This window comes from Brachycentrus maculatus, unplaced genomic scaffold (genome assembly GCF_059751285.1).
Source record: "Brachycentrus maculatus isolate JH-2025_06_01 unplaced genomic scaffold, ASM5975128v1 h1tg000221l, whole genome shotgun sequence".
Classification (NCBI taxonomy): domain Eukaryota; kingdom Metazoa; phylum Arthropoda; class Insecta; order Trichoptera; family Brachycentridae; genus Brachycentrus; species Brachycentrus maculatus.
In genome coordinates, this window is record NW_028280972.1 from 1795876 (window position 1) to 1823278 (window position 27403).

A 27403-nucleotide genomic window follows, 5' to 3' on the forward strand; every position below is an offset into this window, starting at 1 on the left:
GAATGTATGATGTATGTATGGAAAATGATCTGGCAATGAATGAAAGTAAGTCAAAAGTCATGGTGTTTGAAAGAGAGAAAGATATGACAGAATGCAAGATTATTGTACACAATGAATCCCTGAAACAGGTGCAAGAATTTTTATATCTAGGAAGCATGTTCACAAGGGATGGAAAAGTGGATAAGGATATTGAGAGAAGAGTGAATGCAGGGAATAGAATAAATGGTGCTTTGAACAGAGTGATTGCAAATAAAAATATGTCCATGGAAGCAAGCGGTTCACAACAGCGTGCTGGTACCGACACTAATGTATGGAAGCGAAACATGGAACTGGAAAGGAAGGATGAAAGCAGAGTGAACGCTGTTAAAATGCGCTCCCTCAGACGAATGGGTGGAAAATCATTGTATGACAGAATTAAAAACGAAGGTATAAGAAAGGAATGTAAGGCTGAACAAGGAATAATTTTAAAAATTAGGAAGAGTTCTTTACGGTGGTATGGACATGTGGAGCGAATGGATAACGAGAGAATGGCTAATAAAATATATGTGGCGAATGTGAGAGGGAAAACAAAACGAGGATGACCGAAAAAGACTTGGCACGATCAGATCAATCAGAACCTTAAATCTGGCGGTGTCAAAAGTCTGCGTAATCGGAGGGCATGTATGACTAGATGTATGGATGTGAAGGAGGCGAGGAGTGTGTGTCAGGACAGAAGAGTGTGGCGCTCCATCCTTTCTGCCTTCCCCTGCGGGGAAACGGCATGATGGTAGTAATAGTAGTAGTAGTAAAAATAATAACAATTAAAGTTAAACTGTTCCAAAAATACTAAATATTTGTGTTTGGTGAGAATCACAAAATGTTAATTCACAAATCTCTCCGCACACTCCCTGCCATAAGTCAAAATAATTCAGGATTTCGCTTTGATTTTAGAAGGAGCGAGCGTTTTTTGGCTAGAATTTTCACTCATGAATTACATGAAATTATAGTAACTTTAAACATAAAGAGTACATCCTCTCACGAGTAGGCATAGGCTAGAAAACTTTAAAAGTTGAAACCTGAGAAGGGTCATGATGAGCGGTGTTGCAAAAGCCGTAGCTAGATTTAAGTCTCTTGGATGTTGGGTAATTTAAAAAAAATGATTTTAGTTTGATTGTGTTAACACAGATGGCACTAGTAAAAAACATCTTGCTCAGATATCAAATCTTATTATCTTGAGGCATTATTTCAATATGTTTACTGTTTTCTTATTTAAACCTATTATCATATCGCATGTGTCCAAAACGTAAAGCGAAAGCAAATTTTAAACTACATAGATGATGATTGGATACAGTTGGCCTCAATAACCATGACAACCATCTCAAATTTGAGAGTTCTGAAATAGTTTGAAGTACTGACATCCATAAATATTGATATGAAATACATATTGACACTAAATACGCTTGTCTAAGATAAGAATTCTGAAAAAAGATCAAAGTATTGTACATACAGATTAGTAATAAAATATAACACAAAGAAGATGTCCGTCTTCCAAGAGAAGCTCAAAAGTGTATTCTCCAAAGGTATTTTTTTGTGCCATTTTAACATATCGCTCACTCCTTTCAAGAAACGTTCTCCTGTAAAATCAAGTTTTTTGATTTTTGTCATAAATCAAAAAACTTGATTTTACAGGAGAACGTTTTTAAAGGTTAAAAATATAATACAATGTGTTAAAAATAAATTACTAGCCACTACTTATTGAACTTTTTACTGTGCAACAGATGTTTTTAGGTAAAACCTGAAGGTTTTTTCTTCATTTGAAAAATATTTAGTGAATTTAAAAAAATAATTAAACAATACCATTTCTTCAAAATGCAAAAACAGCACTTTCAGCACAGCCCTGTAGCGGTCAAATAATAAGTTAAAAATATGCCTCTTTTACTGGGATATAGTACATTTTCTGGGCATTCCGAAAACATGCACAACTGAAAATTGACGATCATTGATTTATGACGTTCTTGAAAGGAGTGAGCGATATGAAGGTTCAGACACTTTCATATTTTGGTGCATTCGACTGTCACATATCACACAAAATCGACCAAATGTAGAAAGTAGCTTTTCCTCTCAGAATAAGAAGTCAAGTCCCATCGATAGTGGCCTGTTATGTTGTAACATTTCCAATAGGCGTTTGGAATTTTACTTCTACCATTGTTTTTCATTACCGATTTGTGTATAGTTAAAAGTTCTGAAATTTATAAATGTGAATTTTCAATTTCATTGAATAATGTCAAAATCAATATAGCCTAAATATGTCAACATAAAACTCAGTAAAATGCGTATTTTTCCATTTTCCTGCACTGAGCAACAGAGGCGGGAAAATGACAATACACCTCTTACAGAGTTTTATGTCAATGACATTTTTAGGTTACTTTGATGTTGACACTTGAAATTCTTCTTCTATTTTGTCTTTATACGGGTGTTGAGTACAACGATCAGCTGACTTTTCTGCGTAGGTTATTTTTAATTGTGAATATTGAGAATATTTTTTTTCTTGATTTTTTCAATAGGAATAATCGATACCCATACAAATATGACCAAGATATTAATTTTTACTAGTACATAATCTTTGGCTAGAAATACGAAGTCGTTATAAAATAACAACCTTTCTATGTCCTTTACCTTTCTAGTTTCGTTTCGAGTAAATGGGACCGCAATCATTTTTGAAAAAAAATAACAACCTCTTGTATCGCTCTTTCATTGCAGTAGTTATTACCGTGTGTGAATGAGACAGCAATAATTTCGAAAATAACGACCGACATTATATCTCTCTTTTGCTACAATAACGGGCGACCTGGGCATGAGACCACTAGAGGTGAGTTAACATCAGTAAGTTAAAAAATAAAGACTGATATATTATTTTCTCACTGCATTTATGGGGGTTACCATGGGGTTAGCATGAGACCACTAGGGGTAAATTAATATCAGTACATCCTCGTAGATTACAAAAAACGATCGATTTTTATATATATATCTCTCTATCACTACCTGGTAATAGGACCACTAGGTGTAAGTTCATATCGATACGTTATAAAATAATAATCTTTTTCTCACAGCAGTAGTCCTTACTTTGAGAGAAGCCCTTGTGAATTTTTTAATGTTTAAATTAAAGAGAAACGTGAGCATATTCGAAACTTTTATTTTTTTAATTCGATAAAGGCCATAATACAACTGAGGCAACCAAAAACTGTTGATCTGATCCAAAAACTGATCTCTTTGTGCAGTCTGCATCCAGGTCGCGCCAGCATGCCGATCCAGGTCACTTTTCCATCTCAACTGTGGTCGCCCTACGCTTCTCTTCGTCGTTCGAAATAAATAAGTTTATAATATGTACACATCTATTCAGGGCTTTTTTCCTCTTTTTTCACGGTTATATACTTTTTTAATTTTTAAAATCATTTTGACGAAATATTTTTCGTGCTTATGTAATTACAATCTATATTTATATAAATCGTCAAAATGATAAAATATGGTATTGTAATGAATATTTAAATGATATTTGAAAATGTTTTTAAGTAAAAAGCTTAACACGAAGTGAGTTTCGGGACCTTTTTTGTTTAAAAAAAAGCCCTGCATATATTTATTTAGGCCCTTTTTTACATTTTGCCTCTAAATTTTCACATTCGACCACGAGTGACGTTACTTTCAGCGTTAGTCTATGCTTTCAGCCAAGTGTTTTTGGAGGAGTCGATAGTCTGTATATAATTTAGTCGCGAGTGAATTTCATAGTTTGGGATAGCGAAACTTTGGCGAAACTATACAATTAGTCTTAAATCTTAAATGAAGATATAAATCTATTCCTAGCACTATTTGAATAAAATTTAAAGGTAAGAATATATTTATTATAGTTCTCATATTCATGTTGCCAGATATTTTTGCATAAATATTTTACTTTTTTGAGCTGAATGACCGCTGAATATTAAAAAAATATATCGAATTAAATCATATTTTAACGAAACTTTAATAAATGTACCAATCATACACTATTATTTTGATACATAACCTATCTGTTTATGGTGTACCATCTTATCGAATACTATTATTAGAAAATTATTTAAGAATACAACCAGCATTCACGTAAATCGTAATGGTGAACTGTTCGTTATTTTTAGATTTAAATATACATATATCATTTGACAAACTTCACGCGGAATGAGAAAATTGATTACAAGAAATCAAAGCTACTCATACCATAAACTATTTTTTGTGTGTACCTAATTACCTGTAGATGGAATTGTGTATTTAGATTATGGTAACCGAAGCTTTCAGCTTTCAGTTTTGCTCAATTTTTTTACGAATCTGTCTGTTTTCGCGCTTATAAAAAAATCATGTTTTTAACCACTTTTCAATTTTTTACATGTGTTTAAACTACCGCGCGTTCGATATTAAAAATAAAAACACAAAATAATAAAGAGATTTTTTAAAAATATTAATTTTAAAGACTTCCATATGTGTGTCCACTCAGTCATTCTCAATGTAATTTATTCATCCTTTTATACCACCAGGATGTTTGTTTTGTTTTGATGTTGCGTATTTAAAAGAAATGGATTTTGTCAGTGCTAATGGTGCTCGAGGAAATCCTAGTGAAATAATGGAAATCGCCGGTGCAAGTGGTATTAATAACCCTAAAAATTGTGAACATGAAGCAGATATTAGCGAAGCAAGCCGAGCCAAGAAAAAGAAGTTAGATGCCTTGAAGGAAGAAGTTGATAGCCTAAAGAGGTTCATGGTCTTTGAGAAGGCAATAGGCTCACGTAAGGATGACGATGGTGCAACACTCAGTTTCATTAAAAAACAAGAAGGGCTGGTTGAAAACAAGATAGATGATGTCAGTGCCAGTGGTTCTCGGGGAAATCCTATTGAAATGATGGAAGTCACCAGTGCAAGTGATGTTAATAACCTTAAAACTTGTGAAGATGAAGCGAATATCAGCAAAGCAAGGCGAGCCAAGATAAAGAAATTAGATGCCTCGGAGGAAGATGTTAATAGCCTGAAGAGGTTCATGGACTTCAATAAGGCAGTGGAATCACATAAGGGTGAGGATGGCGCAACAGTCAGTGCCATTGAAGGTCCTTATGAAGTTTGTACAAAAATTATTCTAGAAGAGAAGAATATTAATCATTTTGAGACATTGCCAGAGGCCTGGCTGGTTGTAAATCATGACAGTGGAATGCCTGTGTACCTGCACAAGTCATCCCGAGTGTGTACTCTCGCTAAGCCTTACGTCTTGGGTCCCGATAGTGCCAAGAAGCATGAGATTCCCTCTAGCGCTATTCCGTGTTTCAACTATAAAAGGGCTTTAGAAGAAGAAAACCTAAAATGCGCCCAAAGCACTACTGCCAGCAATCAAACTCCGGATGTCATCGGGGAGAGCAGCGCTACTTCCAAGATAGTAAATCATAATTTGCTCCAAAAGCTGATTGCAACGCACTCGCCCCCTCATGCAGAGACCGTGCTGCCATTAGTCACTGACACCAAAGTGGAATCTGCCCAAGAAAACCGAAGAAAGTCCCACTTGACTCATAAAGAAATGACAGATTATTGTAAAAGTTTGTTTAAATTTAACAGCATCCAAACTAACAAATCCAAAATACGGGCTAAGAAGCGAAAAGTTACCAAAGCTTGTAAAAATATTCAGAGACCCACTCTACCGGATGGAACAAAACTTATCTCATTTTCTGTACTGAACAGCCTTTCACCCGCTGTATCTGACAACATCACCGGAGCGAAAGAAGTCTCCAAGGAGTATCTTATTAACCCCAGTGGAAAAAGCTATGTGTGCATTCTACAGGAGTATGTGCAGCTCGCATTAAGGCAACAGCCTATCTACGAGTTCAAAATCACGGATAATGTCGCTAGTGCAATGGTGTTTGTGAACGATGTGTGTTACGGGATCGGGAAAGGGACTTCCAAACGGCTGGCCAAGATGGGTGCAGCCAAGGCCGCCGTCGAGGTCCTCATTCCCAGTATGAGAGAGAAGATAGCGCAGGATGACAAACTGAGAGGCTTCACTAGTAGTTTGAAAAATGCCGATTCAGATCTTATGTTTTTCAATGATATCGTTATAGACGACCCCCGTGTGGCTGATCTCTGCATTAAGACCATGCAGCCGACTCCTTACACCGTTCTGCAGACGTGCATCGCTCGCAACTTTGGCAGCGGGGATCACGATATCAAGTTCACGTGTACTCTTGCTCACACCATGCGTAGTCACTTCACTATGACGGTGGGAAATCACTCGGTTACCAAGGTCTGCAGGAATAAGCAGGAAGGAAAACAGCGCACCGCACAGGGCATTCTCCAGGCGCTCCACCCCAACCTGGAGTCGTGGGGCTCCATCCTTCAGATGTACGGCAGGGACTCCCTGCTGACCTCCAGGGAGAAGAGGGCCGAGCAGCAGAAGGTCAGCGGGCTGCAGACTAAAGGAGTCATCAACCAGCCCAACTACGCCGTCCTGGATAAACTCAAGGCTGACATGCAAAAGCTATTCGAGAAGGACCAGGCTCTCGATGCCACAGTCATTGTGGTGGATGATGACGATTCCACTCAACCAGTGTCCAATATGGACAGTGTCAACTTTTAATCCCTCTTAAAGAAAAAATATAAACTTGACGGTTTTTTTATAGTGAATTTAAGTCCTTTAATTAAATTCATTTCTATCTAATACTGTAGGTTTTTTTTTTGTTGTTACAGAAAACATTTGTTGATTTTGCCAAAATATTTTATTTATTTATTAACAGCCTCAGATACTTTATCATTTGTGCTTCTGGAGCCAGACTTGCGCAACCCACATTTATTTAATTTATTCAACTTCATTTTTTATTTAACTTCATTAAATAAAAGTGACTCCGAATGTCACATTGAAAATCTGATACATACTTGTAAGATAAAGTTTGTAATCTGTTTAATAATATTGATTTCTTGAAATCTGAGTTGTAAACTTCCGTACCCAAACATAAAATATTTATGTAAATATAAGACACAAAACGGCATTAGTTATTAAAAAATCATTGCAAGGATTATAAAATAATTATACGAAAATAAAATTACTAATTATTATAGTTTCCTGTAGAATTGTCTGCTTGTGTATAAAAGAACATCGTTTCAAACTGTAGTTATGAGTCCATGTTCAAATATTTGTAAAAAGAATTTAATACATTTCCTCACAACGCGTAAAGAAGATTAAGAATTTGATAAACAATAGTAATTAATTTTTAAAACAAATAATAATACATGGAATTTCCAATTCTGTACCTTTCCCTTCTCACAAATTACATAAATAAGCAGGTGTATATAAATAAAAAATAATGTAAAATATAATAATAATAAAATATGTGTATATTTATCTGCGTGTCCAAAAGAATTATAGTATGTTGTTAATACTACTTACTAACACTTCAGAATGTATTGCAACATCCATCATAGAATTCACTTCAATCTACAGTATCTACTCAATGAATTAGGGCCACGCAGAATTTCGCGCAATTTCTCAATTCAAACAGGAATAACTCAGAGAAAACCTTGAATAAAACAACATTGAATTTTATTTACACATGAACACTTTATTACGCTTAAATTATGCATATATTTTCATATAAATATAGTTAGTATTTAGTATTTCCATCTTTGGCAGAAATAACTGCCTCAATTCTTTTTGGCATACTTAAAATGCACTGTTTTATCATGTTTTTTATTTCTTCGTCTTCTGATCAAATTTTTTGAATATTTTTTTTTAGACAGTCTACTGTCGGATTTGGAAATGAGTATACCTTATTTTTTAACATGCTCCATACGTTTTCTATAGGATTAAGGTCCGGAGAATTTCCAGGCCAGGGGAGCAAAGGCAGATTTTTGTTAGACAAAATTTTTATTATTGATTTAGCCCGGTGGCAAGGTGCCCCATCCTGCAAGGTGTATGGACCTTCTGTTGGGTCGAGTGTATGGTAGAAGGGCAATGAAATTCGTTCGAGGACCTGATTATAGGAATTTTGGTTCATTGTTCCTTCCACGAAAAACAACGGCCCAGGTAAATTGTTAATAATACATGACCATATCATTGTTGCAGGGGGGTGTTTGATAACTTTTACCGCACAGGCCTCATTGTAACGTTCCATTGGTGTTTTCCTGACGAATCGACGGCTCTCTGTCACGGCTTCTAACCGGCACTCATCACTAAAGATGACCTGAAAAATAATGAAAATTTAAGTTTAATTCAAATATATAAGTTTATTTACTAAAATGATATGTTGAAAATTCAATTTAAATAAATACCTTTTTCCAATCATCTACCGAGTAATTTCGATGTAGCCTGGCCCATTTTAATCGATCCGCTTTCATTCGTGGTGTCAATTTTGGTACTTTTACAGGGCGCCTGCATTTCAGATTTACTTCGTAAAGACGTCGCCTCAGTGTTGATACCGATATATTTATACCCTCTTCTTCCAATTTTATTTTTAATGTTTTTGCTGATGCACTACGGTTTTCTAAGGCACTTTGAAAGATTTTTCGATCAGTCCTCGGTGTTGTTTTTCTAATCCTACGACAGTTCTTTCGCCGATTGCTGGTGGCGGGTGACTGATTTTTTATTGATTTTGAAATTCTGTCCACTGTTTGACGAGAAACGTTTTCTTTTTTTGAAATTTCTCTATTAGATAGTATTCCTAATTTCAGTAGCACTATAACACTAGACTTTTTTTCCTCAGAAATGTCTTTACTTTTTCCCATTTTGTCCTTTTCAAAAAAAACACTTGTGTTTACAAATTTTTTTTATACTTTACGAACTAAAATTAAAAATTATTTTTTTTTCACAAGACACGATAACTATATAACCTCTCTAAACAAAACAACAACCAGAACTCAAGAAACTTCACTAATAAATGAGATAGGACTATTTTTTGAACTTTCAACTATCTGTCTACCTGGGCTAATTAGGGACCTTTCTCAGAAAAAGGGTTTAAAATTTTGTAAAGGCTTAAATAATCCAGGTATATTTTACATATTATTGAAGGTAATATACATGATATTAGATGTCAATAGAAAACTTAAAGTATTTATGTAAAATAAATATAATAATCCAAAGGATTTCAGAGTATTCATAAAAATAATGGGTGGCCCTAATTCATTGAGTAGATACTGTACATTATTGATGCTGAATTGTGTTATATTGTTGATATGTTGATTAAAAATCTATAAATTAAATATTGTATATATATATTAATATAAAATCTATAAATTAAATATTGTATTTATTTTGTCCGCCTCCGTAGTGTAATGGTCAGCATGCTCGGCTACCGTTCTGGAGGTCCCGGGTTCGATTCCCAAGGGGGGTAAAATAAATATTAGTGATTTTTTCAATGTCATATTTATTCAATATTACCCTGGACTGGTACCTGAAGCGGAGGGCTGATCACCTTTCCTTCATGTGTAAACGATCAAGATAACTCTGCGTTTATATGACGCAGTGCCCTATGCACCATTGGGGTGCGGATAAGGGTTTTATTATTATTATAAATATATATATATATAATACATTTATATACTTGTATACATTTTGATCTAATTTTCAGCAACATACCGACAACATGAGTGACGAACGAGTGAAGATGAAGAAGCAGCTAGGTTTGCTTGAAGGAGTGGCCATTATTCTAGGAATCATATTTGGTTCGGGGATCTTTGTGTCCCCTAAAGGAGTGTTGCTGCAGAGTGGCTCAGTATGGGGAGCGATTATAGTGTGGGCGTCTTGTGGAGGGTTGGCTACTTTGGGTGCACTATGCTACGCAGAATTGGGTACATTATTATCCTTTTAAACCTTTTGCATGGTGAAAACAAAAGTTTTTTTTTAGTGTGTGAATTAAATTGTGATCTCACAGTAGTGTTCAAGTACCGTAGTTCGATTCCCACTCTACAATACTTTGATTCCTATTTTTCTTTAAAGACTGCTTAGACATATTCAACTTACGTATCATAATAATGAAACTATTTTACTTGACGAGGCAAATTAATCGGTTCTCTGCCTTAATTGCGTTTACGCGCTTTCCAACGCAGTGCTCGCCACGCTAGCCGCACTAAATTAGAGTGTAAACGCACTTTTCTTTGTACTCTTTTCTAGTCAATGTCAAGCACTAGTTTAAACAATTTAAAATATGAAACACATATCGCTCACTCCTTTCAAAAATGTCATACATCAAAAAACTTGATTTTTCAGGAGATCGTTTTTAAAGTTTAAGAATATAATGAAATGTATTAAAAATAAATATCAAGCCACTTATTGAACTTTTTACTGTGCAACAGCTCTTTTTAGGTAAAACCTGAAGGTTTTTTCTCCATTTGAAAAATATTTAGTTATTTAAAAAAATAATTAAACAATACCTTTTATTCAAAACGCAAAAACAATACTTTATGCCCTGTAGCGGGTAAATATTAAGTTAAAAATATGCCGCTTTTGCTGGGATATAGTGTATTTTCTGGGCATTCCTAAAACATGCATAACTGAAAATTTACAATTTTTTTTATATGACGTTGTTTGAAAGGAGTGAGTGATATGTACATATTTGACACCACACAGTGTACATATTTAGTAAGTCTTCATAATATCCTTTAAATATATATATATATGTGTTAACACACAAAAAAAAATTGTTAGGTTTTAGGCTTTTCTTAAATTGTTATGGCCTACCGGGAACAGCCTTAAACCTCCTAGCACTTAAAGTGTTAAATATGATCTTATATAGATTTATATAAATAAAAAAGTCAATGTGAATGCCATCTAGTCAATTATAAAATATTATTTTTTTACACTTTCCTTCACTAGTAGGTGTTTATATTATTTATTTTTACCTACATAATTAATTGTAAAAAAGTCTTGTAATCAAATTTTTCTAATTTATTTTGATAAATAAATCAACAAAATTTAAACAGATCACAGAAAATATTAATCTCTTAATTACCTTTCGAAATTCACTATCCATATTCCTATAATACTAACCAAAAGGGTTCCTTGCTTTTTGTGGCTTTTCATGCTTGGTCTCCGAGTGATGTGTATGTGTATGTATAAATCTATATCTGGATTCTTCTACTCTGTATTTATACTCTTTCTTTTTTAAAAGAAGCAGCCTTAATCTATATTGATAAATATGTAAATCTTAAATCTTTTAAAGTTATTCACCTATTGCTTTGAGATTTTATCATTATGTTGCATTCAAATACGCGCATGTTTCTATATACCTGCGACAGGTGTTTTTACCTGTCACAGAGGTTCTTTTTACCGCAATGGCAGCACTATCTGTTTAACATAACAATAAGTTTAATATTTATGTTTCGGCCTAATAAGTTGAACCTCAATAAAACTAAGACTCACCACCATCTTTTCAGAAGAAAAAGAAATATCTCTTTAAATGTGAACATCGGAAATGATCGCGTGGAGCAATAAAGTGTGATGTAATATTTGGGTTTAGTAGTAGACGCCCACTCACATGGTCCGAATACATTAATCATGTGAAAAATAAAATTGTTCCCATAACAAGAATATTATAACGATTGCAGGATACTCTTTCTTTATCGATGCTTTGATCAATATATTTTGCCATGATGCATTCCCACCTGTCATATCTTTGCTGTATCTGGGGTTTCAAAACAATAAAAAGAATTTCCGAAATACGAGTAATACAAAATAGAGCAATAAGAAATATATTTCGTCTACCGTACACCACTCATGTAAAAGACATTTATTTGAGCACTAACATAATACCTTTTGACATTCTCCCAACAATACAGAGATTACAAACACAATGTTTCAAATAATGTTTAAACGACTCACAGCAACACCAAACCAATTTTCAGCAGAGAAATTCATCATTTTAATACACGAAAACATAATAAAATACACATGGGGCTGATAAACTCAACTATGTCCGCCTCTGTGGTGTAATGGTCAGCGTGTTTAGCTACCGTGCTCGAGATCCCGGGTTCGATTCCCAGGGGGGGGTGAAAATAAATATTTGTGATTTTACACTGTAATATTTATTTGATATTACCCTGGGCTGGTTCATGAAGCGCAAGAGTGATCACCTTGCCTTCATGTAAGTAATGATCAATATAACACTGTGTCAATTCGATGCAGTGCCCTATGCACCATTGGGTGCGGATAAGGGTTATAAGTAAGTAATGTTTGGAGTAAGGTCCTTACAATATTATCTCTACCCAAATTAACCAGCTGCATGACGTATATAAAATAGAAACCAGTCTGGGATCCAAAATGAATGAACTGAAAAAATACTCTATGGAATGATATTTGTGTTAGTAATTTATATTTTCTTTTTTTTTTCCTTTAAACATGCTTCTTACTTAATTTTTTTTTATTTGCATATTTACTGTACCTTTTATTGCTTTATATTTTACATTTTGCTGTGTTTTCTCGTTGGTTAGTTTTTTTTATATATCGCCCACTCCTTTCAAGAACGTCATAAATCAGAAAACTTGATTTTTCAGGAGAACGTTTTTCATGTTTAAAAATATAATACAATGTATTAAAAATAAATATCAAGCCACTTAATAAACTTTTTAATATGCAACAGATCTTTTTAGGTAAAACCTGAAGGTTTTTTGTACATTCAAAAAATATTTAGTATATTTTAAAAAAATATTAAATAATACCTTTTCTTCAAAATGCAAAAACAACACTTTCTGCCCTGTATCGGGTAAATATTAAGTTAAAAATATGCCTCTTTTGCTGGGATATAGTACATTTTCTGGGCATTCCGAAAACATGCACAACTAAAAATTGACGATTTTTGATTTATGACGTTCTTGAAAGGAGTGAGCGATATATTCTTCAGTCTTGTTAACCTTAATCCCATGTCCCGAAATGAGTAATGGAAATAACTTATTGGGAATAATAAAAAAAGGTATTTTTTTAGAGGTATAGAAATTAAAATGAAAAAATAAACACATTAAAATAATGTTAATGTCTATGATATTGGCTTTATTTAATAGATAATTTTATGCCATTATTGTTAAAATATGATTTCTGGCATATGAGCGCAACTAGCTCGAATGAAGCGCAATCGTGAAGTCTAATTTTCGACAACTGTATCGAGCAACTGGAGCCGTATATTGGCAATAATACAGCGGATGTTGACTTCCAAATTGTCCAATGTCTTTAATTTATCAGCATAGACGAGTGACTTCGCATAAAATTATGCGTTGAAAAAGAGGACGGGGTTGCATATTATTTTTGGTTCAATTTTGCACAATTTGCAAGCGCTGTTCTGACGTCAGTCTTTTCATGGTAAAAAAGCAAAACGTACCGACTACAAATCAACTGCCAACTGTCAAATTGACAATCTGTAGAAACAATGTTGCCAGTTTAAAAACCAAACATCTAAAAAATACCCTTTATATGTGACTTATGTATGTAATATGTTAAAATATATAAATATCAAACAATGATCATGGCGGACGGAGTGCTTCTTGACAGTTCGCGCTCAATTACGATTTTCTTTTTTTTTTGTGTATTATAGTTGCAGAGGTTTTTAATATTCCATTGCTTCACAAGCATTTTGAAATAAATGTAGCTTTTTATTTTCTTTCTTTTCCATTTAACCAGACTGAGCCAAAGCAACGCGTGGGCGGGTGTACCCGTAGTTATAGCCAGTATTCATGTTTAAAAAAAGATCAATGTTAATAATCAGGGCTTTTTTTTTTAAACAAAAAAGGTACCGGAACTCATTTCATGTCAAGCTTTTTAATAAAAAAATATATATTAAAATATCGTTGAAATACTCATTGCAATACCATATTTCATCATTTTGATGAATTATATAAATACAGATTGTATGTAATTACATAAGCACAAACATTGTTTCGTCTAATTGATTTTGAAAATTTTTTAAATAATAATTATTCCAAAATAAAAGGTGCCGGAACGCCGTTCCACCGCGTCAGATGAAAAAAAGCGCTTAATAATACTCAATTGGTGAAACATAAATGCACTTTACTCATTCTGGATTTAGATTAACTAATAAAAATATTGACACTTTTTAATCATACTTTTAAGTGAGCCCAGCCTTGGTACATTAGTAGTATTCCTTAATTAAATCTTATAATATATTATACATATGAACGTTGATGATCATCTATAAGCTAGAATAAATGACCTCCGTGTCAAGTGATCCCATCTTTCCATTTAATGAAAATAACACTGAACTTTAATCCTACATGGGACTAGTGTTTCATAATATTTGTTTGCTTTCTATGAATCAGATAAATACAACAAAATAATTCATTTCGTGGACTCTAAATTTACCTTCCCATCCATTTTAATTAAAGAAGATGTAAATTTTTTGCTTGCTCCAGGAAGTACGCGGTCTTTTGTGTAAATAATTATATGTACATCTATATCATCTATTTAGTACAACTAAAAATGTATTTTGTATTGTTGAATTAATAAGTAGTATTGACGACATGATAATTTGTTTGTTTTTAGTGTAATGTTTTTTTCTGTATTTTATGATTACAGATAATTTTATTAAAATTAAACACTTGAATATACCACTTTAATAAGTTTTATTTTTATTTACGACTACATGGTTTCGAAAATGACAGATGTTTTCATCTTCTGGTACAAATTAAAACTAACAAACAAAAAATTATTACACTCTGTTACAAATGAAGGTCAAGTCATGAATAATTTAGAAAATTAAGAAATACATAAAAAATTTAATTCAGATAAAACAATAATTAATAATATACTGTTTCCAAATACGTCACCATTATTATCAATGTTTCCTTTTACAAAAAATCTTGTTCCTTAACCCCCCCTCCCTATATTTCTTAACCTATATATACACCTAAATATATTTTTGTTCGTTACTTTTGATTTGTACCAGAAGATGAAAACATCTGTCGTTTTCAAAACTAGTCGTAAATAAAAATAAAACTCATTAAAGTGGTATATTCAAGTGTTTAATTTTAATAAAATAGTCATGTCATTCCACAAAGTTAATGCCGAATCAATAAATAATATGATTACAGATAAACTAAGTAAGCCTCTGTTACTCCATTCACATATTTTTACAAAATGAAAAAAATCCTGAGATTACCGTTCTTTAGTATCAGATTTTTACTAAAATCAATGAACATATGGTTTTGAGAATTCATATTTTTAAAAAAATAAGACTGCGTGACTGCAGCTGTTACAATGCTTATCTTTAAAATAAATTGTGAAACTCATTTAAGTGTCCTTGATAATACTGTCATAAACTAAGACAAAAGTTTCTCATCTACTGTAGACCAACTCATCTATGTGGTTATAATAACGATATGGAATATTATATTCTGCGAGCTAGCATTTGGGACTTAGGAGGCATTCAGGGCTAGGACATAAGATAAGTGTTTATTTTATCAATGTTTTTATTATTAAAGGAACTGCTCTGGCTCAAAGTGGTGGTGACTATCATTATATCAACGAGGCCTTCGGGCCGTTTCCGGCATTCTTGTATTTGTGGGATGCAAACCTTATATTTGTGTAAGTATACAATTTCATCATAGAACTTCTGAAACCGTACCACAGATTCCTGCACTCCGGAGACTATGTTAAATAATCTCGCATTATTAGCAGCGGATGTATGGAGTCCTCAAAATCATCAATAATGGTATCACAACTAGTATTTAGGATTTCACAAAAGTGATAACTTTGTTTTATTTATATGTTTGATATTGTGGATATACTGGCAAAAAACGTTAACTCAAAAGTATGCATTTTTGACTTAATGGTGGATATTATAAAGTTTTCAATGTTCTGTAAACTGGCAAAATGTCATATATATGTGGTTTTACAAGTAAATTCAACTTTAAGTTTAATTTGCAGCAAGTATTTTATTCACGCTAAAACCTTTAAATAACAGGGATTATTCAAACAGGGATTTTAGAGCAAAAGTTTTTTGCCATTATACCCACGATATGTTACCTTATTATTAATTATATACCTAGCGCACCTGTACCAAGTGTTTTCCTTTGAAAATACACTTTGCCTCTAAACTTTCAAAATGGAATTTCTGAAAACTGTACATCAATTTTGTGATATAACACAATTTACAGCAACTTTAGTTCAGATCTTTTTTGTTAATCAAAATGTTTTCAGGAAACACATTTCATCCTTATTAATTTGTATTCCTGTCTAATCTGTCATGACATCCCCATTAATTGATTGAAATAAAAGCCTTTCTTGTTTTCCATTTTTAACACACTTTGTTGATAATAATCTTTTTACGAATCTTGCAAACCTTCTCGCAAAGCTATAAATTCAATACGTTCAGTAAAATATGTGAACAAATCGCTCACTCCTTTCAAGAACGTCATAAATCAAAAAACTTGATTTTTCAGGAGAAGGTTTTTAGTGTTTAAAAATATAACACAATGTATTAAAAATAAATATCGTGCCACTTATTAAACTTTTTTCTGCGCAACAGATATTTTTAGGTAAAACCTGAAGGTTTTTTCTCCATTTGAAAAATATTTAGTATATTTAAAAAATAATAAAACAATACCTTCATTTTCTTCAAAATGCAAAAACAACACTTTTTGCCATGTGGCGGGTAAATATTTAGTTAAAAATATGCCTCTTTTGCTGGGATATAGTTCATTTTCTGGGCATTCTGAAAACATGCACAGCTGAAAATTGTCGTTTTTTGATTTATGACGTTCTTGAAAGGAGTGAGCGAAATGTTAACATGGATGCTGAAAGCACCGCCACATGGCGCAACATAGAGTTGGATCTAGTATTCAAGTTGGAACCTGTAAATGCTAACACCTGTTTATCCCCTTCTCATAAAAAGTTGCTTAATCTCTGTTGAGATATTCATAATGTATACATTCCCACGGGGATTAAATTCAGTATTAGTGTACAAAGATTTGGATATATAAAAAATTGTGATTATTTAGCTACCAATCTAAACAGGTACTGTAGAACGGGGCTACTTTAACTTTGATGTGTTACTTGAGCCCAGTACAAAAAAAAATATTTAGATCGTGGTATCGATCAAAGTATCGTGACAATATGTGTCGCCTGTCAAGGAAACAATGAATCATGTCGATACATTCATTATTGTAGACCAAATACAGTTGTTTTTTTTTGTACTGGGCTCAAGTAACACATCAAAGTTTAAGTAGCCCCCGTTCTACAGTAAGATAAGAGATTACTGTATTTAAATCCTTCATTATACCTGCTATGTACTTTATCAACATGTTGTATTTGAAGGCGAAGTAATTATTTTAAAAAAAGCGATTGCATTTAAATATTGATTTAAATTTATTGTTTTTTTTTATTTTTATTATGTGTATACAGTTATGCCTCGCTAATCCTGCTCATTTTAATGATTTAAGTGATAAACAGTAGCTTCTGACTCTGGGTGAGAATTTTCTTTTAAAATTCTGCAATGTTGTTCAATGTCATTAGGATAAATTAAATATGGTATTTAATATAACCAATAAATAAAAGTAGAGGAAGACTGAGGAAACCTTGGCACGATCAAGTATTTCAAATACTTAAATGTGGTCAGATCAGATGTCGGAATAATCGGCGGGTTTGTATGAGGAGATGCATGAATGTTGACAAGGCGAAGATTGTTTGCAAAGACAGATTGGATGGGGCTCTATTCTCTCTGCCTACCCCTATGGAGAAACATCATGATGGTAAGTTAGTTATGAAGTGATGGTTATTATATTTTTTATTACTTTATTCCGAATAGCATCATCTTCATTCCTTTGTTTTTTTCAGCTCAGATTAGCGAGGTTCACTATATGTATAATTTATATTTACTATTACTTTAAAAAGAAAATGTTTTTCTATGCGTTATTATTGCAATAAATTTTGTATCATTGCTTATGTTTTGTTGTTTCTTCAAAATTGGCTTTTTACTTTTAGACCAACTACAAATGCAATTATGGGCCTAACGTTTGCTAGTTACGTTCTCCAACCCATGTTTCCAACATGCGATGTCCCAGATCTTGCACAGAGACTGATAGCAGCTATAACAATTTGTAAGTATATCGTATCTGTGTATTGTCCAAGAGATCGTTTAAAAGTTTTATCAGCATTCATTCTTGTTAGCTTGTTAAGGGGGTGTCTTGAATTCTAATATTCTATAACAGCATTTTGTAAAAAAGAAAACAAGTTATTAAATTTTGAGGTATGGTTTTATATATATTCAACGATTTCCATTTTTAAAAAAATTATAACAGATTTCTAAGCTTATTTAATGGGCATATTGTCGCTGCAGTCATAAATCGCTGGGAAAGATCCACCTTGTAATTTTTTATCGAAACAAAAACCTAATAAGGATTAAATTATTACATATATTTCTTCTAGGTGTATTAAAAAAGGGTAAAAAAAAAGGTTTTTATTTTTTATTTTGGCGGATTTAAAAAAAACTATTAGGTGCTATAATAATTATTGAAATCAACTTTTTGACAAACTTTTTTAGTTCACTTAGAAGAGAATTTAATACTGAAGAAAAAAAACCTTACTTTAATTGAGTAATTTAAGTTTTACTTGGTGGCTGCTGCTGTATCGTAAAATCCACTGTGACACGTATTTTGATGCATTCCGCAACATTTTCAAAATGAAGCTTATCTAAATTTTAGAGTTGTATCCTTGGGACGTTGAAGGATAAAGAGGGGGTAGAAGCTGCTTCTTATTTTTATTTATTCTTTATCAGTGGGAACACAGACAATAGGGGGAGGCTTTAGTCACTGTCATATTGATATTAATAAGGGGTAAGAACAAATTCAAATTCTTATTATTTTCACAGATTCAAGAGCGAAACTATTGATTGTTAATAATGGCCCATTGCCTTCTATATTATAAGTTGATCATGTTCTGAAGATGAAAGTGCACAAAAGTCAGTTGTAAAATAGAAGAAATGGAATTAAAATGCATTAATCACTAACAAATAATTATATATATAAAAAAAATCATTACAGGTTTTCTCACCTTCATGAATGGGTATGATGTTCGAGCGACTACCAAAGCCCAAAATGTATTTATGTTTACAAAAGTCGCGGCTCTTGTTGTTATCATAGCTGCAGGTGTTGTTTGGATGGCCAAAGGTTTGTAGATACTCCCCTTCTATATATTATTTTTTGACATCTCATCAAAGATGAAGAAGAATATGGAAGTCTGGGCATTTACGGGGCTGACGACCGTCATAGGCTGGTTTAAGTGATCACTTTACACACGTGTAACATTCACCAATTCTACCCATTATTGACAACCACACTACTCAAATTCTTGGAAGTTCTATATATATGAACCAATTTAGAACTTCACTAGAGACATCTATTGGTGAGATGTAAATAAGCTTTTTTACTAAGCAGAAACTCTTATATTAGTATGTGAGATCCGAATCCTGGATTATAATCAATCCCCTTCTATATCATTTTAAAACGGAAATGTATTCTTTTTATTCCACTTATACATAATTCAAATGCACAAATCAAATGCCCGATTTTAAACCAATTGAAATGTTTAAGTTACTCGATGCATTTGAATATTGTTTCACATTTTGGCAAGTTTTAGGAGGAAGCATAGAAAATTTTGCATATTTACTTTATAAATATGCTTTAACATCATGGCTGTCCAAATTTAAAACACAGTAAGGGACATTTTTTTTGTAGTAGGTTTTTTTTGCATTTATGGACTAAGTAGACTCTACTTAGTCCAAAAATGCAAAAAATATCCTACTACAAAAAAATGTCCCTTACTGTGTTTTAAATTTGGACAGCCGATCACCTGCTGTAACGTTTTCTTTTATATGTTTTATTTTCTCATTTCATTTAATTTTTCTTACAATCAATTTCCAATTAAACGTTCTTAGAACCTAATATTTATGTACCAATAACTGTATTATGAGGCAGTATATTTTTGAACAAGTGTTAAATTATATCACATTGTTTACCTGTATCCTTTTCTAGTAATAAAATTACAATTTCTGCACCCTTAACCTCTGTTTTTACAACTTTCTTATCTGTAATTTTCATTGATCCTTTATTATGACAGTCGGTTGCTCAAAGGCGACTGTGCAATACGGCAGTTTTATTACGAAACCAAAAACAATGTTTTGTTATTTTCAGGAGGCACTGAACACTTCTCCTCTGGCTGGGAAGGTACTTCTACTGATGTCAGTAAATGGTCTTTGGCTTTCTACTCTGGAATATTCTCATATTCCGGATGGTAATTATTATCATTATTGTTTGCATTTAACTATTCTGTAAATTTCTTGTTAAATTGATTACAACATTGCAACTACACCGTTTCTAACGTACATCCAATTTTTTCTGTTTTTTAAATACAGTACACTCCCAATTTTCCAGGGTCGCTTTAAACGGATTATCGGAACACTTTAGTCATTGAAAAAATATTTTATAAAAATGAAAATATTTCAATACAGTTGAATCGCGATATAGCGAAAAATTAATGTTGTAGTTCGATTTCATAAGATTTAAATGCTTAAGCACATGTTCTAGGATCGTTGTTGTCTTTGCACATTTTTATTGCAGTTATTTATCGCCGAGAAGCTAGGGGTTTCGGATGAATACACTATGGTTTAATGAATACACAATACATTTGGTCACTTGGTTTTGTTATATTGCGATTCTACTGCAGTACTTGTTATGTCGAAACATGTGTCGAGAGCCAAAACATTTGTTGTCCGCAGTGAAAGAATAACAGTATCTCACTTTTATGCTCTGTCACTTACTTTGTAACTTAGTAACTTACTTAAAATAAGGATATATAAAGCTCTAAATTTGGATGTCTGCGTTGATTTGGAAAAATTGGAAAAAAAACAAATGTGATCTAAGTTCTCAACACAAGTGGTCTATTTTTTAAGACCTGGAGAAGACGTGATTGTATTCAGGGCTTGGAATAGTTTCCAGACCCTTCAACTAAAAAAACTCTCATTTGCTGTTCTTTCCCTTTTCGGCTCAACATATTCATGTCAACAATCTTTTTCCAGTATGAATCTTATTAAAGCAAACTGAGAAGTTGTCTCATTGATGAGAACCTGCAAACGTGCCTAAAATTAAAAACATCAACATACAAACTGGACTTGGTCAAACTTTCAAAGGAGATGCAAGAGCAAGAATATTCTTCTCATTACATAGTGTTCATGGATACCTTAATTTCAGATGATTTTTACATTTATTTATAACATCCGTATTACGCATGAAATCAAGTTTTATTCAGTGTACCCATAATTTAACGAAGGTCTCAAATTATAATTAAGGTTTACTAAATTTACAAACAGATTTGGCTTTGAATTTTTTTTAATCATTTGAATTTGCATATTTGAGTCTGGCTGATAAGTTAAGGATTACATCAGCTACTATATGGTTCTCGATGGGTGTTAGCAACATGTGGCATTATAACCCAGAAAATGCTACTGATCTCTGAAAATTAAGTTATGTTTTTTTTACAGGAATTATTTAAACTTCATGACTGAGGAGTTGCAGAATCCGTTTGTAAATTTGCCAAGGGCTATTTACATATCACTTCCCCTTGTAACTACAATTTATGTATTTGCAAATATTGCCTATTTGGCTGTGCTGGGACCACAGGGAGTGCTCGCATCTCCCGCCATCGCTGTGGTAAATATTCTTTTATTTTGTAAATGCACCTGAAATTAAATATGCAATACGTTTTTATTAACACATTGTAATCGGGGGTCTAAAAACAGGCTTTAGCCAGAAGCAGGCGTTTTATAGCGATTATCGCAAAATATATTACTTTCTTAAAATCGGCACAACTTTTAAATCAGCATTTTCAAAGAAATTATGCTTAATGTTTGATCATCGTAGATAAAATAACAAACAATCTGATTTCTAAGCTGAATATAAACACCTGTTATTATTCCACGCCAACAAACAAACCAGTAATATGACGTGTCCCGCAAACAACCGACCGTCCGCAAAAACAGCATTTACCGGGTCCCGCCTTTAACTCGCAGTTCACAATAAACGACATTTGCAGTTTCCCGACAACATGTGCTAAATACTTGTATTGTATTGCATTATAGGCATGCTTCATAGGCTAAATAAAGTGTATTTAATTACCGGAACTACAAAACTAAGCAATGTATTAAGGAGTAAACAGTTTTTTGTCTGCGATTTTCAACTCTGGTTGTCTGCGCCCAGGGAATCCACTACAAAAGTTTTTCAGCAGTTTTCGTTCAAACAATAAGGCGTGGGCCTGGTTTGGATAGAACTGGCAATCATCAGAAGAGCTGGAACCCTTTGTGGATTCTATATGCTCCACATCAGTTTATATCCAAAATCAATTTGTACATATATGGAAAATAGGTGAATTAACCTTTCCAGGAGTATGGATGTAAATGAACGTCGGTGCAAACTTTGCTCAAAGGAATATCTTAATGAATGACGAAGTCCGTCTTGTCAGTTGGCATGATGTTATTTATAAAGCAATGACATCTGTGGATATTTTTTATGTAATTTTGTCATAAAACAAAACCTAAAAATGGTTATTTTATTTATTATTTTTACATAATTTTCATCAATCAATTTGGAATATCCAAGGTTGGACTGATAATGTTGGTTACTTTGCAGTTTTTTGCGGAGAAGGCCCTCGGTTGGTTGTCGTGGGCGATGCCGACGCTGGTGGCCATCGCGGCCCTCGGGGGGCTGAGCGTCCACATCATGACCTCCTCCCGCATGTGCTTCGCCGGGGCGCGCAACGGCCACATGCCCGCCCTGCTCAGCCACATCAACCTCAAGTGCCTGAGCCCACTCCCCTCTCTCGTCTTTCTGGTAGCTAAACTTCACGCATTCATAATATTATTAACCTTCCCCTCTTGGTCAAATGTATTTACTACTTCTCCTTTCTTCTTTATGAGCCCTTTGACCTCCACTGCTGGATATAGACCTCTTACCCTTCTTTCCATTTGCTCCGGTTGGTTGCTGCTTGTAGCCAGTATTTACCGCCCACACCGACTATGTTGTCGGACCATCTCTTTTGGGGTCTTCCGACACCTCTTTCGTTCTCCCAGGGTCCATCGTAGAATTCTTGGGGGGTATTTATTTCAACTTTAAAAATGAGAATATCAATATAAAATAAAATAGATACGGTCTCAGAATTTTGTATTCTTCCGTAATACAATTACGTGTTACATAAAAGTATTATAATGTGAAGTCATTCATTTTCAGCGACGGAAATAAATAAATTGTAAAAGGAATCAGGGATAGAATCACCAATACACAAACGTTCCTCAGTTTTTAGCACCGTAAGGGAAGGGTTAACCTCTAAATGAGTTGAAGATTGTGATTAGATGTCATCACTAGATATCCCTCATTTTATGTGGGTATTCCCATTTTTTTTAAAGAAAGATTTAAATTGGAAACAGAATGTGCAAAAGAAGGTTTGCCGTTGACAAAAATGGATGAGGCGATAGAACATAAAGATCTATAAGATTTAGTGGTGTCTTATATAAAAATAATGACCGGACGAACAAGACTAATAAATGAGCTATGTGACAACTCTTGATTGATATACGATATTGAATTCATTGTGTCTATTGTATTGATTTTAGGAATCAACCTTATTCATTTGCGGGAAACGCTTAATAGTGTTTTTAACATGCTTTTGGTAGAGAGCGGGAGATGCTTATAAACGTTTGATTTGCTCACTTTTCGTAAAGCTCGCGTTTTTGGGGTCACGCGACCCCAAAAACGTTGTACAGACCAAAATTTTGGGGTGCGGCTACTTGTGTTTAGTATACGACCCTAATTAGTATACTAATTAGGTTCAGTGTTGATGAAAAAACTGCCGCCCAATAATGTGTTTATATACAGGTGGTTTCACTTTCTATTAACAGTTTAATACCCCGCAAATATTGTGGTAAAACCTGTCTTCTTTTCCTGATATTGAAGATTGTAAAAGTAATTTGATGATGTGGTTTTTCTGCGTTAGTATATTAATAACTGAAAAACGTGTAATATCACTCTTTGAGACTATCCTTTATTTTTACATTTAAAAGAAATTATGTTACTTTTCAGATGTTGATGTCGCTAGTCATGCTGATAAGTGGTGATATGTATGCATTGATCACTTACTGTACTATTGTTGAGACATTCTTCACTACCCTCAGTGCTGCTGCTGTACTTTGGCTCCGATACAAAAGGCCTGAACTTCCTCGACCAATCAAGGTATGTCTTAGCTAGTTGGTGTCTTAGGGTGGAGACTGACCGGAGCATTTCGTCATAACGTAACATGTTACGATGCGAGCATTCAGGCAGTCAGTACAGCGAGCCGCGCTGCTCGCCGCTCGTTCTGAATGCTCCATCCAGAGTCGGATGCAATTTTAGGTTAGTACCAAGGTTGCCAATCTGTGGGAAATTCCCCGAACTGCGGAGAATCATTTTTTTTCTTGATTTGGAGTAAGCTGTAATTTATTAAAATCACAGAACCAAGAATCACACCTTCGTCGTCCGACATTTCAACTACGAATGCGAAGATTCATACAGATTTTGGGTTATTGATTCTACACAAATATAATGCATATTTCTAGACTGTAATTCAGATTTTTTGGTTTGGCATATGGCAACACTGAGCACAAGGCCACAAGCGAGCAGTTGTGTTCTAAATGAGCACTGATCGCGGTCAGTCAGCGATGTCGTAATGTCGTAACGTAACATGCTCACCGTGAGCGATGTTACGACGTTACGATACGACGAAATGCTCCGGTCAGTCACCACCCTTACATATTCACCAATTATTGTTTTAATTATTTTCCTATGAAATTTCTGGGTAAATGTAATACACCAATTTTCTATTTATTTAAAAAAGGAATAACCTGCAAAGCCTCTATTAGAGGCTTGTCTGCATACCTTACTATCCTTATAGAGAAGGTAAATGTGAAAAATATATTGACCAGACCAATTGAAAATAAATCTTGAATATATTTTGCACTTGGCGGAAATCTAACCCGAGACGCCAGTTTCGCAGTCAAGCATCTATCCAACTACACCACAGCGCCTGTCATTTGGCATTTCTACTACATTAACAACATAAAGTCGTTAATGTAGTAGAAATTTTCCTCAACCCTTAGTCTCTGTTTGCAATGCATTTATTTTTTTCCTAGTTCAGAATCGATGAAGAAAATCCGGATGTCTCAACTGAGATAAAGTATCATTTTATGCAAAGGAAATATGAAATGAACTCTGGATATTTAAATGGCGTATGACATTGACTGACTTGTGTAGCATTAATCATTCTGGACACTATTGAACATCCATATTGCCTAGATTTTTGATAAAATGTTTTTTGGGTCCTTTTAAATTTGAGCATTTTTGTTTGATTTAAGGTGCCATTAATAATCCCGATAGTGTTTGTCGGTGCGTGCCTAGCTCTACTGATTGTCCCGTGCATGGAAGCTCCTCTCCAAGTAGGTGCCGGGGTTCTCATCACGCTGACCGGTGCTCCTGTCTACTTCTTCTTTGTTAGGAAGCAGCCCAAGTGGCTTTCCAATATCTCACGTAAGTAACCCTTTTTCGGTCTGTTCGAGATTCAACAGAAATGAACCCTTTTAGTGTTGAAAGTCAATGATTTGGAATTAATATAGTTGGATCAATAAAAAAAATATATTGTATTAACATGTTAGTATTTCGGCTCAACACAGGCCATGCCTAAAGAGCCGTAATACATATAGTAAATGTATCTATGAAATAAATATGTATTTATGAAATAAATAAATAATCAAATTACTCAAAACATGTTGACATTTTAATAAATCATGCTTTATTTTAAATCTAGAACTGGTCTCCTTGTATTTTCCCATGTTAAAACAATAATTACAATTAGTTGCCCCTCCAAACAAATGTTGTATCTTTTCATTAAAATAATGCAATTTGATTTGCTCTTTTTGAAGTTTGTATCCTCTTTCAATTCATATATGAACGACTTAAATAAAGGTACTTGCTACTTAACATCATAGAAAAACACAATTTTTTGTCTTATAGCACAAATATGTGTCAAATATATATTGACAACATTTTGAGTGTATCTAAATACTTGTTCACAAATCTGGATTATCTCCAATTAGGAGTTATTTTATACATTATTTTTGACAAGATAGATGAAGAAGAATATGCAAGTCTGGGCATTTATAGGGTTTAAGACCATCATAGGCTGGTTTTAGTGAGCACTTTACACATGTGTAACATTTACCTATTCTACCCATGATTGACAACCACACTTGAAATTAAAACAATCCCAAAATTAATTGCCATGGTTTTTTCCTAATCTTCTATTCTATAATCATTTTCTAATTTTTTATATTTTTGTTCTAGGATCATTTACAAAAACATGCCAAAAGGTGTTTTTATCAGCACATGAAGATGAGTAGTGTGAAAAACTATATTTTCTTGGTGTCACGTATTACGGTTTTCAATTTGTGTTTTGAATTGTTATTAAGTATTTGTATTTACAAATAGGTCAGCGTGAATTCTTAAATTTTCAAAAAATGCCAAACTAAAATGTTGTCACTAATATATAACTTAATACTTATGTTACTTATAAATGGGTTGTATTTTTGTCTAAAATATGTGTGATTTTTGTGATGGAATATAGCGATTCTATCAACAAAACGGGAATTCAACGGAATTTTTACCTTAATAGTAAGCTTAAATATTAATGAGGAAAATTATTTTATAAAAAATTCAACAATCCTTACAACGAACCCTGATTACCTGTTTTAATATTTAACGTAGCCTGCATACATACCAGGTCTGTAGCCTCAAAATCGCATTTTGCTCATAGGTGGTGTTATATACAAACGGAGCCATTTTTGAAAACATACCATGAAGTTAATTGTAGATTTGACAGATGTTGACAATAATCAGTGCATATCAACATCAACAACATACAGAGAAGTTTTTTTTTCTGCGGTAATCATGTCCAATTTTGTGCCAAAAAAAGGTCGGGAATTATGCTTGGCCACTTCAACTCCTAGGAATCTGCTGCCAAATCGTATAGGATGCTTGTGGAAACCTATGCCGACAATGCCCTTCGGAAAAGACTTGCTGATATTGGTTTAGTCAGTTCAGTGAACGCGATTCCGGCTTGAGTGACCAGAAATGGGAAAATCGGCCATTGAGTTTGAGGACATTGCAAGCTCTTTTGGACGAGGATGACAACACCCAGTCGCAAGAAATACTTGCCTTGCAATTGGCTGTTTCTTGCCCGGCGATTTCTAAGTGCCCTGGGAAAGAATCAGAAAACCAGGAAATGGATGCCTCACAAATTGGACGAAAGACAGCAGGAACGATGTCATAACACCTGCGAAATGCTGCTCAGACAAAAAAA

At 33.7% G+C, this 27403-nt stretch overlaps 2 protein-coding genes across 2 annotated transcripts; both read left to right on the forward strand.

The window, feature by feature from the left end:
* Positions 1–3719: 3719 nt before the first annotated feature.
* On the forward strand, positions 3720–26649 carry gb (solute carrier family 7 member genderblind). The gene is made up of 11 exons (XM_088264231.1): positions 3720–3860; positions 9600–9819; positions 15454–15556; positions 17954–18069; positions 19012–19137; positions 20161–20260; positions 21507–21675; positions 22651–22851; positions 24097–24246; positions 25404–25575; positions 26389–26649. Exons 2-11 carry the CDS (start codon positions 9615–9617, stop codon positions 26442–26444), a joined length of 1398 nt encoding a protein of 465 aa, XP_088120357.1. The 5' UTR covers positions 3720–3860; positions 9600–9614; the 3' UTR covers positions 26445–26649.
* On the forward strand, positions 4577–6616 carry LOC148306906 (microprocessor complex subunit DGCR8-like). Its single transcript, XM_088264255.1, has one exon. The coding sequence runs from the start codon at positions 4577–4579 to the stop codon at positions 6614–6616; it is 2040 nt and encodes a 679-aa protein (XP_088120381.1).
* Positions 26650–27403: the final 754 nt, after the last annotated feature.